The sequence below is a fragment of the Muscardinus avellanarius genome, assembly GCF_963383645.1.
Source record: "Muscardinus avellanarius genome assembly, chromosome: 22".
NCBI lineage: Eukaryota > Metazoa > Chordata > Mammalia > Rodentia > Gliridae > Muscardinus > Muscardinus avellanarius.
The window spans coordinates 17,002,625-17,018,902 of NC_137808.1; the positions used below are offsets into that span (position 1 = coordinate 17,002,625).

The following is a 16,278-nucleotide window of genomic DNA, read 5'->3' on the forward strand; positions in this document are numbered from 1 at the left end:
CACCACGGCTCAGTCGAGGCCGCCCTTCTGCTTGGCCAGGGTGCACTTCAGCTCCCGCAGGTTCTCCGTCAGCACCTCCACCTCATCCAGGCGGCCACACTGCTTGGCATGGAAGATGTAGGCCTTGATGTTGTCGATCTGCTGGAGCAGCAGCTCCCCTCGATGGGCTCCGCTGCCTCCGGGCCACCGTCACCGTCCACCTCAAAGGGATTGGTGCAGGTGGCTCCTCGAAGGGGTTTCCAGGGGCAGCAGGGCTCGAGGGCCTTGGGTGGGGCTGCTCATCTTATTCGTCAAAGGGGTTGGGCGCTGGACTGTCTGGGTCAGTGAAGGGATTTCCTGCAGTGGCTTCCTCTTCCTCATCCTCCTCAAAGGGGTTGTATTCCTTGGGGAGGGTCGAAGCGCCAAGGGGAGCCTGTGCAGCGACAGGGCTGACAGCACACTCCTCCATGGGGCTGGAGAGGTCCTCCTCCTCAAAGGGGTTTAGGGAGGCCACGTCATTCTGCTGTGACATGGTGCTCTGGGGGAGGATTTCCTGGTCAACGGCCATGGGCCCAGACCATCCCTGGACAGGGGCTGGAGCTGAGCCGGGTGAAGGAGTCTCAGGAGCTGTGCTGCCGTGTACCGGGGAGGAACCCAGATCCAAAGCATAAGCAGGGTGGCTGCGTGCTCCGCGGCCGGGCTCCAGCTGGAAGGGTGCGATTTCTCGGAAGTCCAGGGACGGAGTCCGCATGTGCAGGGAGGCCACCCGGAACTGCTCCTGTTCCCGCTCCCACTCCCGCTCACACAGCATCCGCAGCTGCTCCCGCTGCAGGCCCTCCTCCTCAGCCTGCTTCCGGGACAGCTCGACGGCCTTCTCCGTCTGCTGCTGGTCGTACTCATCCTGCAGCTGCCGCAGGTTCTCCTGCAGCGCGCGTACCTCATCCCCGCGGCCCGCGGCCTCGGCCTGTCTGATGAATGACGTGATGTTGTGGATCTGCTGGAGAAGGGGTCGGGGTCTTCCCCCTGTCCCTGGCCTTCTGACAGCGGGAGCCAGCCCTCAGCCTTCCTCAAGGGGGCAGGGCCCCTGCGCACAGACGCCACCTCCCCGCGGGCCGCATGAGACCCCAAGCCACTCTGCCTCTCCTCAAGCCTTCGCTGGGACTCCAGGGCGGCCTGGGGGACACCAAAGCACAGGTCAGCGGCCAACAGCAGCTCACAGTGTCAGTTACCCCTAGGAATCCAATCCCCCTGGCACTGGGGCCTGAACCCAGAGACATTCTACACCTCCAGCCCAATTTTATTTCTTATTTGGAAACAGGTTCTAAGTTGCAGAGGGCCTCACTAAGTTATGGAGGCTGGCTACCCCCAGCCCCTTTTATATATATATATAATTTTTTTTTTGTGGTACTGGGGATGAAACCCAGGGTCCTTCTACCAGGCTACGCTCCGAGACCTATTTTACATTTTATCTGAACACATTCGAACCTACGCGATCCTCCTGTCTCCGCCTCCCAAGCTTTGGGATTACAAGTGTGTGCCAAAACGCCCGGCTCAAGACCTTTTTATTTTTGTGTTTTGAAACAGGGTCTCACTAGGTTGCTGAGTCTCACTACATTGCTGAGGCTGTCCTCAATATGCAATCTTCCTGTCTCAGCCTCCTAAGTACTGGGATCACAGGCATGGCCCACCATGCCTGGCTTTGTTTGGTTTTGTTTTGTGGTAGTGGGAATCGAACCCAGAGGCATCCTACCTCCAAGCTACATCCTCAGCCCTACTTTAATTTTTTTGCTTGGTATCAGGATCTCATGAATTTGTGAGGCTGGCTTTGAACCTGCAATCCTCTTTCTTAGCCTCCCAAGTACTGGGATTACAGGTGTGTGCCACCATGCTCAGATTTTGTTTTTTGCAGTGCTGGAGGTGGAATCCTGAGTCTTGAACATGCTAATTAAGAGCTCTAGATACACTTAAATATCCCCGGCCCCTTTCATGTTGATTTTTCAGACAGGATGTCACTAACTGAACCAGAATGACCCCAAAGTTACGCTCTTCCTGCCTCAGTCTCATGAATAGCTATGAGACCAGGTGTCACCGCTGTGCCCAGCTATTTTCTATTCTAATAATGCACATTCTGCCAAGAGTGGTGGCACACCCCTGTAATCCCTATACTTGGAAGAATGAGACAGGAGGATTTCAGGCTCAAGGCTATCCTCAGCAATATGTGTGTGTGTGTGTGTGTGTGTGTGTGTGTGTGTGTGTGTGTGTGTGTACTAGCTCATCTGAAATGGCACGGTCAAATAAATAAAAAATTTAAAAAAGAGCCAGGTGTGGTGGCACATGCTTGGAATCCCAGCATTTGGGAGGATGAGACAGGAGGATCACATAGGTTCGAAGCCAGCCTCAGCTACTTGGTGAGGCTCTTTGCAACTCAGTGAGACCCTGTTTCAAAAAGTAAAGAATAAAAAACAGGGCTGGGGGGTGTTACTTGGAGGTAGAATGCCCCTGGGTTCTATCTCCAGTACAAAAAAAAAAAAAATTAAAAAAGAACATATTCTAAACTGGGTGTGGTGGTGCACACTTCTAATCCCAATACTTGGGAGGCTCACAAAGGAGAACCACAGGTTTGAGGCCAGCCTCAGCAACTTAGCAAGACGCTGCTTGAAAATAAAAAGGGCTGGGGTTTAGCTCAGAGATAGAATGCCCTGGGGTTCAATCCTAAGTACCACAAATTGTGCCCATTCCAATGCGTGGGAACTTCCTAGTGTCTCGGCCCTGGAAGCCCTACTGGAAGAAGAGCCGCCAATCTCTTGGATGGTCTAGGCATGAAAGAATCAACAGAACTTCTTAAAGGAAACCATGGCCTGGCAAGAAACACAAAGACTGTGCTGGTCTCCACAGAGGAGCAAGGAGCCAGAACAGGCCGGAAGACACACAGACTCGAGCCAGTGAGTGGCCGCGAGGCAACGCGGCTTCGTGGGTGTCCTGGGCGCCAGGTGGTGACAGGAGGCTGCGGCCGCAGGGCCTGGGCTCACACACCTGCCTCTCCATGGTCCTCTTCCTCTCCATGTCCTGCTTCCTTTTCTTTTTCAGTTCCTCAAACTGTTCCGTGGTCGGCAGTGACATCAAACCCAGCAACTTTTCCTGTAGGGAGTCACCGAATTTTACGTGTAAGCCCATTCAAAAAAAAAAAGAAAAAGCCTTAGCTCTGTCTGCTGAAGCTAAGACACTCCACCCCTGGGGAGTGACAGTCCCTGAGCAGCAGGAAAGGAAACACTGCCACACAGCCTGCCTTCTCCTTAGGAAAGGGCACACCAGAGCCGAGGCTCGCCCAGCCAGCTCCACGCTTTGCCCTAACACCCTGCCTGCCGTGGCGTTGCGCCCTCGGGTCCTCTTGACCACCTCCTGAGACCACCCTCAGGTCTCTCCATGGCACCGTTCACCCTAACACACCATTTTTTATTGCACGTATTTATATCTATTTTTTGGTACTGGCCATTCTGAAGTGGAAGGGTTAAATAAAGCATGGCATATAAAGTCAAACCATTATTCTGTAGCTATTCGAATGATAGCTGTTTAATCACTATGTAAAAAAGCTCAGGACATATGCAGTGATTAAAACAGGATGCAAATATGCACTAGCATCCATAAAACGTGCAAACAGGAAAAGTGTACACCAGAATAAGTGATAGAGGATGAAAAATGTTTTACTTCTCTCTGAAATCCATACTTCTCTCAAAATGTGGCATAACGCATTCATGCTCTTTAGAAATGGCAAATGTATAAACAAAATCGACCTGCTGCTGGCAGAGATCTGCCTTTTGAGAAGAGCAGGACGGGCCGAGCACGCCGCCCGCCACCCAGGAAGGCTTTACCTGCAGGAAAAGCGTGGCCGAGCATCTGATCATCCTCAGCAGCCGCAAAGAGTCTGGATGTGGAGGAGGGTCCTGGTTCACGCCCAAGGTTAAGATCTTCTTACTGAATGAGCAGAAACACACCATCGTAACAGGCGGCGCAGCCTCAGAAACAAAAGGGCGTGTCTGGAGCGGCCAGGCTCTCTTGTCGGCAGGTGCGAGGAGCCCAGTGAGCCACTCTACTCAAGTCTCCTTTGCTCTCCTCTGGCCAGAGCCCAGGCTCCCAACATGGCGCACGTATGAGGTAAACGCTCAGTCACTGACAGACTGACTGTATAGGTAGAACGAGCTTCGCAGGGCACAGCCTGTGCAACTGCGGGTCTGCCTACCGTCACCATCTTAAAATGCTTTTATTATTATTATTTTTGTGTGTGTGTGGATCCAGGGGCCCCTGAGGGATATCCCCAGCCCTATTTTATTTTTTATTTTGAAACAGAGTCCTGCTGAGGGTCTCATAAGGATGCTGAGGCTGGTCGCAAACCTGTGAACCTCCCGTTTCAGCCTTCCATGTACTAGGATTACAGGCATGTACCACCGCACCACGCTCTTAAAATCTTTATGAATGTTTTAGTAAGGGACAGCATTTTCATTCTGCATCAGGTCCCATGAGTTATGTGGTAAGTCCTGTATGTTGGATGGACAATGACTCCTCATCTCACTGGTGCCCATGGGTCCCTGTACTTCCTCTACCCTAAGGGCTGATTTCAGCCCAAGAGCCTGTTCATGGTTAAAATGCAGCTGCAGGTCAGGCATGGAAGTCATGCTTGTAATCCCAGCACTTGGAAGACTGAGACAGGAAAGTCACAGGTTTGAGGCCAGCCTGAGCACGTAGTGAGACTCCCAGCGACCTAGTGAGACTGTTTAAAAACAACATCAACAAAAAAGGACTAGGGGTAGAGCTGAGAATGTTCCTGGGTTCAATCCCTAGTACTGCAATAAATAGACAGACAGACAGACAGACAGACTGCAGCTCGAGATTTGAGGAGCGAGCACAGATGTAAAAACAGAGCCTGGCTTTCGTCTCAGCTGCTCTTAGCTGCGGCACATTTCCTCACCAAACATATGGGGGTGCTGCTCTTGGCCCCACAGGAAAACTTGGGTACAGTGAATAGCTGCTCCACGAGGACCAGCCAGGGATGGGCACACAGCAGGGAGGAACACCGGCTCCTATTTCTTTTCCTTTTCTGGAGCTGGGAATTGAACCTAGGGGTCATCTACCTCCAAGACACATGTACTGACATGTACGTACAAGATACATGTATATGAGTGCAAAAGCCACCACACCAGAAACCCCAATACTTGGGAGGTTGAGACAGGAGGAGAAGAAGCTCACAGCCAGGTAGGAAACTTAGCATGGCCCTCCACAACTTAGTGAGACCCTGTTTCAAAATAAAGAATAAAAAATGAGGCTGAGGGTGTAACTCGGAAGTAGAATGCCCCTGGGTTCATCCCCAGTCCCCCCCCAAATAATAACAACTCCTGTCTCCTTGACATCCAGCCAGCAGGACATCACCTGACGGACCTTACCTTAAAGAGTCTATGAGCTCGTACACTTTCTGCACCTCTACTCGCAGGTCCTGGGCATGTTCCAGACTGTAGGTTGTCTCCCCGGCACTAAGGAGAAATCAAAGAACATTTTTTGCGGGGGAGAATTACTAGGGATTGAACCCGGGGACATTCTACCTCCGAACTCCACCCTCAGCCCTATATTTTATTTTATTTTATTTTATTTTATTTTATTTTATTTTATTTTTGGTCCTGGGGACAGAACCCAGGGGCCTCTACCTCCAGGCTATGCCCTTGACCTATTTTATTTGGAAACGGTCTCAATAAGTTGCTGAGAACCTGACTAAGTAGCTGAGGCTGGCTTCAAACCTATGCGATCCTCCTGTTTCAGTCTCCTAAGTGCTGGAATTACAAGTGTGTGCCACTACGCCTGGCTATTTTTTATTCTTCATTTTGAAGCAGGGCCTCACTAAGTTGCAGGGGCCTCATTAAGTAGCTGAGGCTACCCATGAACCCGCAAGTCCTGGGATTACAAATGTGCAGCACCACACCCGGCTCATCACAGAACATTTGATCAATGTATCATCGTGCAGATGAGAGAGCGACTCTCAAGGTGTAAGGCCTCACAGAGACAGACGTGGTCAATTTTTTCAAAAGGACACTTCAGACTCATGGAGAAATGTGTGTTCAGTGCTTGGCCTGCACTAATCAGCCGGAAGCTGCTATTCTTTGTGCAGAGAGCACAAGTGCTGGGCCTCTGAGGACTCGCTCTTACATGCATCGCTGGAATAAATGCCACTGAATCCACTCCTGCTCACTTTTCCTGAGCAATTGTTCTCCATCTAATAAAATGTGTAAAGTGGAGCCAGGCGTGGTGGTGCACACGTATGATCTCAGTCCTTGGGAGGCTGAGACAAGAGGATCACAGGTTCAAGGCCAGCTTCAGCAACTTAGGCCCTCTGCAACTCAGTGAGACCCCAAAATAAAAAAGAGTAAAATAGGGCTAGGGCTGTAGTTCAGAGGTAGGATACTCTGGGGCTCCATGCTCAGCACGACAAAAATAAATAAATAAATAAATAAATAAATAAATAAATAAATAAATAAAACGTGTGAAGTGTTTACTAAATGAACTGGTCATACTACACTGCAGTAGAAAGCTCCTCGGCTTTTCCCACTGTCCAGGGAAAGAAGGAGCCACTGGGGAGCTGACTAAGGAACCCTCATAGGCACACACCAATGGCCCTTGCTTTTGGGAGAGCATTCTTTTATTGTTGTTCTGATGTGTGTGTGTGTGTGTGTGTGTGTGTGTGTGTGTGTGTGGTATTAGGGATTGAACTCAGGGGCATTCTACTTCTGAACTATACCCCCAGCTCTATTTTATGTTTTATTTTGAAACAGGGTCTCACTAAGTTGTGGAGCACATAAGTTGCTGAGGCTGGCTGTGAACCTGTGACCCTCCTGTCTCAGCCTCCCAAGGACTGGGATTACAAGGGTGTGCCACCACGCCCGGCTCTGAAAGCACTATGACTCAAGATGCCGGGATGGAGTGGAGAATCAGCAAAGGCCAGAGTGGCCTGCCTCCTCTTGGGAGGCAGCAGTATGAAGACAGTTATGGTTGCTCATTCACAAGCCTTCCCTCCCTCCCTGCACTGCTGAATCCTGGTGTGAGGGTTCCGACTTTTCACCTCTGCAGGCTTAGGGATGACCCTTGGGCTAGAGGCAACAGTTCAGAAACTCTTTGCTGCTAACTGAGCCTTAGCAATGGCTTATGAACCTTCCACAGGAGGCAGCAGCAATCTAATTAAATAAGCAGAAAGGCTGGGCGTGGTGGCGCACACTTGTAATCCCCGCGCTTGGGAGGCAGAGACAGGATCGCGCAGGTTCCAAGCCAGCCTCACTGGTTTAAGACACCCTGTTTCCAAATAAAAATATAAAAAAAATAGGTCTGGAAGTGTAGCCCGGAGGTAGAAGGGTTTCCAGTAACCCCAGTACCACCAAAAATAAAAGATTTAAAAATAAATAAATAAATAAATAAGTAAGCAAGCAAGCAGAAAGGACTGCTGCCTTTACCTAGCTTACTACCTGCCAGCAGTTCTAGCTGAAAAAATACTGCTGTGTCCTGTAATAAAAATAAATAATAAACAAAAAGCCATGCGTGGTCGTGGTGATGCACGCTTGTAATCCCAGCACTTGGGAGGCTGAGACAGGAGGATCGTGAAGAATCCTCAGCTCCTGAGCAAGGCCCTTTGCAACTCAGTGAGACCCTATTTCAAAACAAAGAATAAAAAACAGGGCTGGGTGTGTAGCTTGGAGGTAGAATGCCCCTGGGTTCTATCTCCAGTACCGCTAAAAAAAAAAAAAAAAAAAAAAACTACAACAAAACACAACAGAACAGATGGCAGGCTTCCTTTGGCTGCTGGGCTGAAGCTTGCCAACCCCTGCTCAAAAGGAAACTTCTGCATGAAGCCCTGTCATGGCCTGGCCACTGTCAAGAGGCATCCAGCCAGGCCTGGGCACGGAGCTGCCTGTCACCCAGGGCTCCCCGAGCCTGCTCCACCAAGGAGCTCCTCACAGAGCGCACGTGAGGTGGACCCCACTGACACACAGACATGAAGGCATGACACGGCACGGCTCAGAAGAGCTGCAGACTTTACTTTTAGGGGCTGGGGGATGGTTCAGTGGTAGAGTGGGTGCTTGGCATACGTGAAGCCCTGGGCTCAATCCCCAGCACCAAAAACCCAAAAGATACAAGAAAAAGATTTCTATTTCAGCTCCTGAAGAACTGATTTAAGCTTCCAGAAGACAGTTACCACCGAACAAGAAACACAGAGATGAATGGCTTACTTCAGGGATGCGGCCATCTTGATGTATTCAGGTGCTTTCTGGTCAACTTTTTCCATGCAAAGTCGTAATTTCTATGAACAAAGAAGAAGTGAGTGCTTCTCTCCAGATACAGAAATGCCAACACAGAAAAGCCAGGTGACAGGAAGATGGATGTAAAATGCTCATTTTTGGGCCACTAAGAGTGCTCTGGGGTCGCTGGAGGTAACCAGAGCAGAGGCACTTGAGCTGAGACTTAGGATGGGAGGCTCTCAGCCATGGGCAGTGAGTGTGTAAAGCCTGAAACCCTGCAACGCTTCCTCAAACCTGTGAAGTCTGACCCTCCCCAAACGAGTCTCCCCGGACTCTTCTGACCCACTGTTGATGACATCTCCAGCTTCTGCCTTCCCGCAGAACCTGTCCACCCTGCAAGCATCTGCCCTTCCTCCTTGCTCCTGCTTTTGAATGGGCCGAGAAAGGTTGGGGAGCGAGTCGGCCCCACACCCAGGCTGCCCGTGGCTCAGCCCGGCCCTGGCTGGGAAACCCTGGCCCTTCAGCAGGAACTCAAAGGACTCAAGGGAGCCACTCCCCAAGCGGCCGGTAGAGTCTGCAGGCATGTGCACTGCAGCCGGCCTGCCCCGAGTCCTCAGACATGCGCACTGCAGCTGGCCTGCCTGAGCTGCGCCCCAGAGCCGCACACCGCGTCACCTCCTAGAACAGAGCGCCACGACGTGGGGCTTGTGCTCCTTCTCGTCCATCTGCTGCTCCCGCTTGCGCAGTGTGGCCGCGCAGTGTGTGCAGCAGCGGATGCGGTCATCCTCCTTCTCGTCCAGGACAGAGCTCACGCTGCTCACGCTGCTGATGCTGCCCCGGCGGGAGCCGTGGACGCTGCTAGGAGACTGGCTGGGGCTGGTGTGGGCGCTCAGGGAGTCCTCGCTGGCGCTGGTGAGCTTGTCTGTAAACCGCCACAGACAAGCACTGATGATCCTCGCGGCCATCTCATCCCTCTGCCCATCCCCGCGCGTGTCAGCCCACAGGTGTTTGACTTGGGATCAGCGCACAGCCCTCTGCCTTCCTGGTTAGCCTCTGAGGTGGGAGGGGAGCCATACTGCCATCAAGCGAGCGAGATCCGAACAACGCAGCTCGCTGTCCTCACGGCTGGCAGGGCCCTCCCTCCGCCCGCTTGCCCTAGCCCCGGACACAGCCTGCAATCTCCCGACACTTTCTCACGCAGGCCACCTACCATTTCCAAAACTCAGTCCACATGGCATATTTGCTGGAAAGCCTTTCTCCTAGCAAATACCCAGAGTCAGAATCTCTCTGCCCTTCCTTTCCGTCCTAACACCTCGTCGGCTGGGGAACACCTTCCGCTCTCCCCAGTGCGACAGCTCCACGTCCACCCTGCAGCTGCCCTAGAACTAACTCTTTGGTGCGGGACACTGTCTTCCACGCGCACCCCTCACAAAGCCAGCAAGGCTGCTCTGCAGGAGCCGCAGAGCACACGTTGGTCATGAGCCCAGGAGACAAAGATCAAGTGTCCCGAAAATGCAGCCTGAGGTATCAGCTGTGACGAGGAGCTGGTCTCAGGGAAAGGGAAGGCGGCAAGGTGAAGTGGGCCTGGTGGGTGGAGGGCTGGACGGAGGAAGCTCCGCTCTCACCCCTCCAGAAGCCCCAGGACCAGCAGGGGACACACCTGGCGGCCCTCTCCACTGCTGCAAGTCCACCCAAACATCCAGAAGCCAGCGAGGTCGCTTTCAGCAACTGTGCATGAGGTGCTGGAGAGGGAAGCCGGGCCTGGCAGGCCAGTGCTCTACCACTGAGCCACACGCCCACCCTTTCTTCAGCAACTTCTAAGCAGCTGAGAAGCCAAGTCCCGGAGCTTCTCTTCACCCAAGCTCCACAGCCTCGTTCCCACAATCCTCACACCTGTCCTGCACGCTCCCCTCAACCCTCTTGCTCACCTACGAACCTGCCCTGGAGACTGGTGCAGGCCTCAGCTCCTGCTCTGCACTCTGTCCACAGTGCTATAACCTCTCGTCTCTCAAGGTGCTTCTCGAACACCGCCTTCCCCCAGCCTCCAGGGTACTTGGCATGTCCCATATTAGGACGTTAAAGCCTTTCCTATATGACGGGAGCTGTTTGTGACTTTCATCCCAAGAGAAGGGACAAGCCCACTGCTCATTTTTCAAGGTCTCCTTCCCAAAGCCTCACCTGTCACTTCTAAGCAGAGCTAACAAAGAGCTCCTTGGCCTTTCCTGGGTACCAGACACAACTCTGCCCACTGTATGTATCTCTTTATAAAGTGACCATGCATTTGTAAGTCTGGATCCCGATAAATGCTGAATCCTCCTTTGAGAAAGAGAGAAGTGGAGATGAACTTTAAGCCCAGTCCAACCTGAAGTCTATTTTTGTACAGCCCTCAAGCTATGTGTGGTTTATATTTTAAAAAGTTGTTAAAAAAGAAAAATAAGAAGAAATAGGACAAAAAACATGTATGACCCCAAAATCTAAATTATTTACTGTCTGATCCTTTTTTTTTTTTTTTTTTTTTTTTTTGTGGGTCTGGGGATGGAACCCAGGGGCATTTGACCTCCGAGCTACACCCCCTTCCCTGTTTTTTATTCTTTATTTTGAAACCGGGTCTCACTGAGTTGCAGAGGGCCTCACTAAGTAGCTGAGGCTGTCCTCGAACCGCGATCCTCCAGGTCTCAGCCTCCCGAATGCTGGGATTACAAGCGTGCGCCACCACGCCCGGCTCCTTTTTTTTTTTCTTCTCTCTTGCGGGTCTGGGGATGGAATCCAGGGGCATTTGACCTCCGAGCTACACCCCCCCACCCTATTTTTTATTCTTTATTTTGAAACAGGGTCTCACTGAGTTGCAGAGGGCCTCACTAAGTAGCTGAGGCTGTCCGCGAACCGCGATCCTCCGGTCTCAGCCTCCTGAATGCTGGGATGACAAGCATGCGCCACCACACCTGGCTTTGTCTGATCCTTTTAATAATATGTTGGCCAACCCCTATTGTAGACCACTGTATCCCTGCCCTAGCACAGAGCCAGGCTGTGGCAGGCTTCAAGGACTCACGACATGAAGGAATGAGGAGCCCACAGCCATTAAAGCCAAAGGCTCCCGGCCCCGTGTCCATTAGTAATGTGCCAGTGCGGACCAGAGATCAGTGCCACGGCCCCCTTGCTCGGCACCTACTTGCCAGGGCCAGGCTGATGAGCTCCATGCATTTCTTGCACATGATGGATCCACAGAGGCGGCAGTGGTGGCGGCGGCTACGGAGGCTGAACTTATTCCCACAGTCTGGACAGAAAGGGACATCCTGGTCATTGACCCAAGGCACCACAGACTTTTCTATTGCTTTGGGAGGAACAATGCAAAAAACAAAACAAAAAACAAAAACAGAACACACCATTTTAAAAAGAGATTTGGTTAAGGAGAAAGGTAAGAACAGAAAGAACGTGAACAAAGTTCTAGTTACCTCGAATCTTGGCAGACTCGGTGTTGATTCTGTCGAATGCCGTGAGCTAACCAGGAGAAAACAGAGCCAAATGAGTTAGCTCGGCGATGGACGCACTCTCCCCACACTTTGCACTACTCAAGTGTCAAGCAGGAATTCACACTTAACCATTTCTCCAGTCCCACAGGTCATCAACAGCCCCACAAAGTCAGAAACAATTCCACAAGGGAATCAGTATCAGTTTCACATCTAGAAGGCTCTGCCCTTTCTTCTGTTCTTTTGTGTGTGTGGTTCTTTCTTTGCTTGCTTTTCTTTCTTTCTTTCTTTCTTTCTTTCTTTCTTTCTTTCTTTCTTTTTTGTGGTAATGGGGATGAAACCCAGGGCATTCTACCTCTGACCTACACCCCCAGCCCTATTTTTGATTCTTTATTTTGAAACAGGGTCTCACTGAGTAGCTGAGGCTGGCCGTGAACCCAAGATCCTCCTGTTTCAGCCTCCCAAGTACAAGGATGACAAGCGTGCACCAGCGTGCCCGGCAGGAACCACCCTTTCTGTGAGCCACTTTCAATCTCCTCATTGTCAGTGACCCATTTCAGCAATAACCAGGGTGTCTGAGGATGAGGCAGCGTGGAGCTGCAGGTCACTGCTGCATATGGCTCCTGGCTTATGCTGAGAGAGCCCCTTGTACAGATTCCTTAAAGAATGCCAAGAGTGCCCTGAACTTCCAGAGTGCCCTATCCTCCCCTCCACGAGCAAGCAAAGGCATTTGAAAGGTTAAAACAGGCCCGACCGAGGCAGGGATCTTGGATGGCTGACACACGAAGACTTCAATGGATGTACCTCTGAAAAGCGGGGGTAGCGTTGGGAGAGCTGGCACAAGCTAAGGGACAGACTCTGCAGCCAGTAGCTGATCTCTGCAAAGAAATCCAGCCTGTTGCTCATGGCTGGCCAGCCTCCTGCGGGCAATGGCTGCAATGGGTACCCTAATCCCCGAGGCCCCAAAACAATAGGGAGATGCCTTACAAAAAAAAACTCCCCATGGTCTCTGGAGCCCATTAGAATCAAAAGGACATCTGTATGCTGGGCGTGGTGACACACACTTGTAATCCCAGCGCTTGGGAGGCTGAGACAGGAGGATGGCGCAGATTCAAAGCCAGCCTCAGCTACTTAGTGAGGCTCTCAGCAACTTACTGAGACCCTGTTTCCAAATAAAGTATAAAACAGAGCTGGGAGTATAGCCCGGAGGTAGAAAGGCCCTGGGTTCCACCCCACAGTACCACAAAAAAAATTTAAAAATAAAGAATCAAAAGGACACCTGTGGCTCTCAGACAGCTGCATCCTTAATATCAGGCCATCTTTATGGATGAGTCTGATATATCCTTCAAGAAATGTACGGTCCTCAACCCATCCACCTTCCTGCCTGGAGACATTGAAGGCCCATCCATTCATGCAAAGAGACATTAACACACCTTCGGATGCCCCAACAAGACCCGACAGATCAGCCTCTGCTGAACTCTGACAACTACTTATTCACTGATGGCAGCTTCTTTGTGAAGGAGGGACTACGGTGTGCTTGTTATGCCATCACTACACCTTTTGAAGTGAGAGGCAGGACCACTGCCACCCACCACTAGTGCCCAATTAGCCAAGCAATAGTGCTACCAAGGCCCTTAATAGGGCTGCTGGAAAAATGGTTGATAGCTATACACATTCCAAATATGCCGTCCTGGTCATTCATGCCCATGGGGCTACATGGAAGGAAAGGGGGCTTTTTACTTCATCTGGATCCTCTATTAGCACAAGTCCCAGATTACGGGCTTATTCACAGCTATCCTGCAACCAAAACAAGTAGCTGTAGTTCACTGCAGGGAGTATCAAAAGGGAACAGACCTTGTCAGGGTAATTACCTGGCCAACAGGGCAGCCCGAGAGGCTGCCACCTGCACAGACCTAACAAGTGTCTGTCCGATCTTGTGGGGAGGGTCACTGTGACCTGGCACGAGGCCTATGTATTCCCCAGAGGTAAGTGTCAAAGCTAAACCACAGGGGCGCACTGTAGACCCTTCTGAGCCTGTCTACTTAAACAATGTTTCCTTGGATCTGAGCCATCCTCAGCTTGTCTTCCTAACTAATGACAACACTTCAAATCTAACCCGTTTTGATTTGATGCCACAAGCAAACCTCTGCAGAATCATATTACAGTGGGGGAGTACTACTGTCCTAGCAACATTCCTTGCTGTCCCTGTCCAAATGGGCACAACTGATGCACCTGCTTTCACCGTCTCGCTGAGGGTCCTCTGCTGAACCCACTGGGGCATTGCTGAGCTAATCTAACTCATTTGGTCCTAAGGCCTACTCCTACGTCACACCGCAGTATATGGGCAGGACCTCTAGGAAAGGGGGATGGGAACAGAAATACCTCGCTGGTTCATGCCATCGCGATAACTACTCCTATATAGGAAAGACTGGACCACACTTCCAGAGGTAGTTGTTGCCCCCCAATTGTACCAACAACTCCTCTGGCTCAGTAACTGTTATCAGAAGTTTGATAGTTCTACCTGTCAAAAAGCCTATACCCCCTACCAGATATCTCATCCTGTGTGGCCACCCACAGAAAGAACTCCCTGACTCTGACTCTCCAGCAGGCTCTTTCCAGTCCCCTCCACAGCCTTGACATATTCCTGCATCAACAACAAATCTTTCTGAGGCCACTGTCCTCTGGTCAGGTCACCTGCCATTTTTATGAGATAACAATATAGGTAAGTACAGCAAGGGCGCCACCGTGCGGCTCTTAATGGCAGGGCACATTAACACTGGACGACTGGCCTCTTGGGGAAGGTTTGCCTATCAGGAGGCCACGATTACAAATCTAACCCGTCCCCTTGAAAACTTCATGGTCAGCACTGGCGACGCCTTACAAGGTCTCAAATGGAACATGCACCTTTAGTAGGAGTCGCATCTGACAACTGAATGGCTATTGATTATCTGCTTGCAGACAGAGGTGGTATATGTGCAACCTTAAACAAAACCTACTGCACCTCCATGAACACACCAGGGATACCCGAGAACAACACTAACAGGATATACAAGCGAGCGTCATGGTTATGCAACTTCAATACAGTCGACAGTCCCTCAGCGTGGAAAGCCGCCAGGAGTGCTGTGCCTCCCATGACTTGGTACCTGCCTCTTTGGGACACCTGGTGGCCATTCTACTTAGGCTTTTTTTGGCCAGAGTCTACTAAAGTATTAGTATAAAATAGGGGTCTGGGAGTGTAGCCCGGAGGAAGAAGGGTTTCTAGGAACCCCGGTACCACCAAATAAATAAATAAATAAATAAATAAATATAAAAAATGAAAACAAAGAATTCATATTTATATTGTCATAATTCTTTAAGCTTTTTACCAATTTTCTTGTTGAAAATACTACCATCTTTCTTTTTATCAGATTTTCTGGTTTAACTAATATATACTGACATCTAGAGGTAAGAAATCATTTAAAACTTATCATCAAGAAATCTGGTTGACAGCGATTTCCACAGTAAAGGGAGATGGGGGCAGGAGAGGGAAGGAGCATCACAGCACTCATTTATCATTTTCTTTGATTTTTGGTGGTCCTGGGGTGGAGCCCAGGGGCTTTCCTACCTCTGGGCTATACTCCCAGACCTATTTTATATGGTATTTGGAAACAGGGTCTCATTCAGTTGCTGAGAGCCTCACTCACTAGCTGAGGCTGGCTTCGAACCTGCGCGATCCTCCTGTCTCAGCCTCCCAAGCGCGGAGATTACAAGCGTGCGCCACCACGCCCAGCTCATTTATCATTTTCAAAAAAATTTTTATGGTGATACTGAGGATTGAACCTAGAGGCAGTCTACCTACAAGCTACACCTCCAGCCCTTTTTTTTTTTAATTTTCAAATAGGTTGCTGAGTCTAGAATCGAGCCCACAATTTTTCTATTTAAATCTCCCAAGTACTAGGATTACAGGCCTCACCCGTAAATCACCACTCCCAACTTATTTTCAAATTTTTCGAGATAGTGTTTCTTTTTTCTTGCAGTACTAGGAATGGAACAGAGGGGTGGTCTACCACTGAGCCACACCTCCAGCTCTTTTTATTTTTGAGAGAGAGTCTCCCTAAATTCCCCAAGCTGAGTCGGGCGTGGTGGTGCATGCTTGTAATCCCAGTACTTGGGAGGCTGCGACAGGAGGATCGCAGGTTCCTGGCCAATGCCAGCTACTTAGAGGGGCTCCTGTGACTCAGGTAGATCCTGTTTCAAAATAAAAAAATGGGGCTGGAGTGAGGCTAAAGGTAGAATGTCTCTGGGTTCAATCCCCAGGACCACACACACGCACACATAAAGCAATGTGATGGGCTTCCCTCCCTGATGTCTCCCTGCTCGCCCCCTCCCGTCTTTTACGGCATCCCTTTCGTCTCCCTGTTTGTCCCCCTCTAAGCTTCCACAGGTGAGAGAAATCAGAAGATACTTTTCTCTGAATATCAGACTTACTGTGCTCAAAATCGTGGTCTCCGGTTCCATTTTCCTGCAATGACATAATTTAATTCTTCTTTATGGCTAAGTAAAACTCCATTTTTTTTTTTTTTTTT

The 16,278-nt window shown here is 50.5% G+C and overlaps 1 protein-coding gene across 1 annotated transcript; it reads right to left on the reverse strand.

Moving 5' to 3' along the window:
• Positions 1-9: 9 nt before the first annotated feature.
• Positions 10-12,619, reverse strand: LOC308278475 (rabenosyn-5-like; the record flags this gene model as incomplete). Its single annotated transcript, XM_080718247.1, is given in 14 exon segments — positions 10-158; positions 161-223; positions 226-283; positions 287-984; positions 987-1,152; positions 3,013-3,117; positions 3,849-3,951; positions 5,415-5,501; positions 8,238-8,308; positions 8,555-8,846; positions 8,922-9,168; positions 11,416-11,577; positions 11,699-11,744; positions 12,518-12,619. Coding segments are annotated over 14 exon segments (2,349 nt in total).
• Between the last annotated feature and the right edge of the window lie 3,659 nt (positions 12,620-16,278).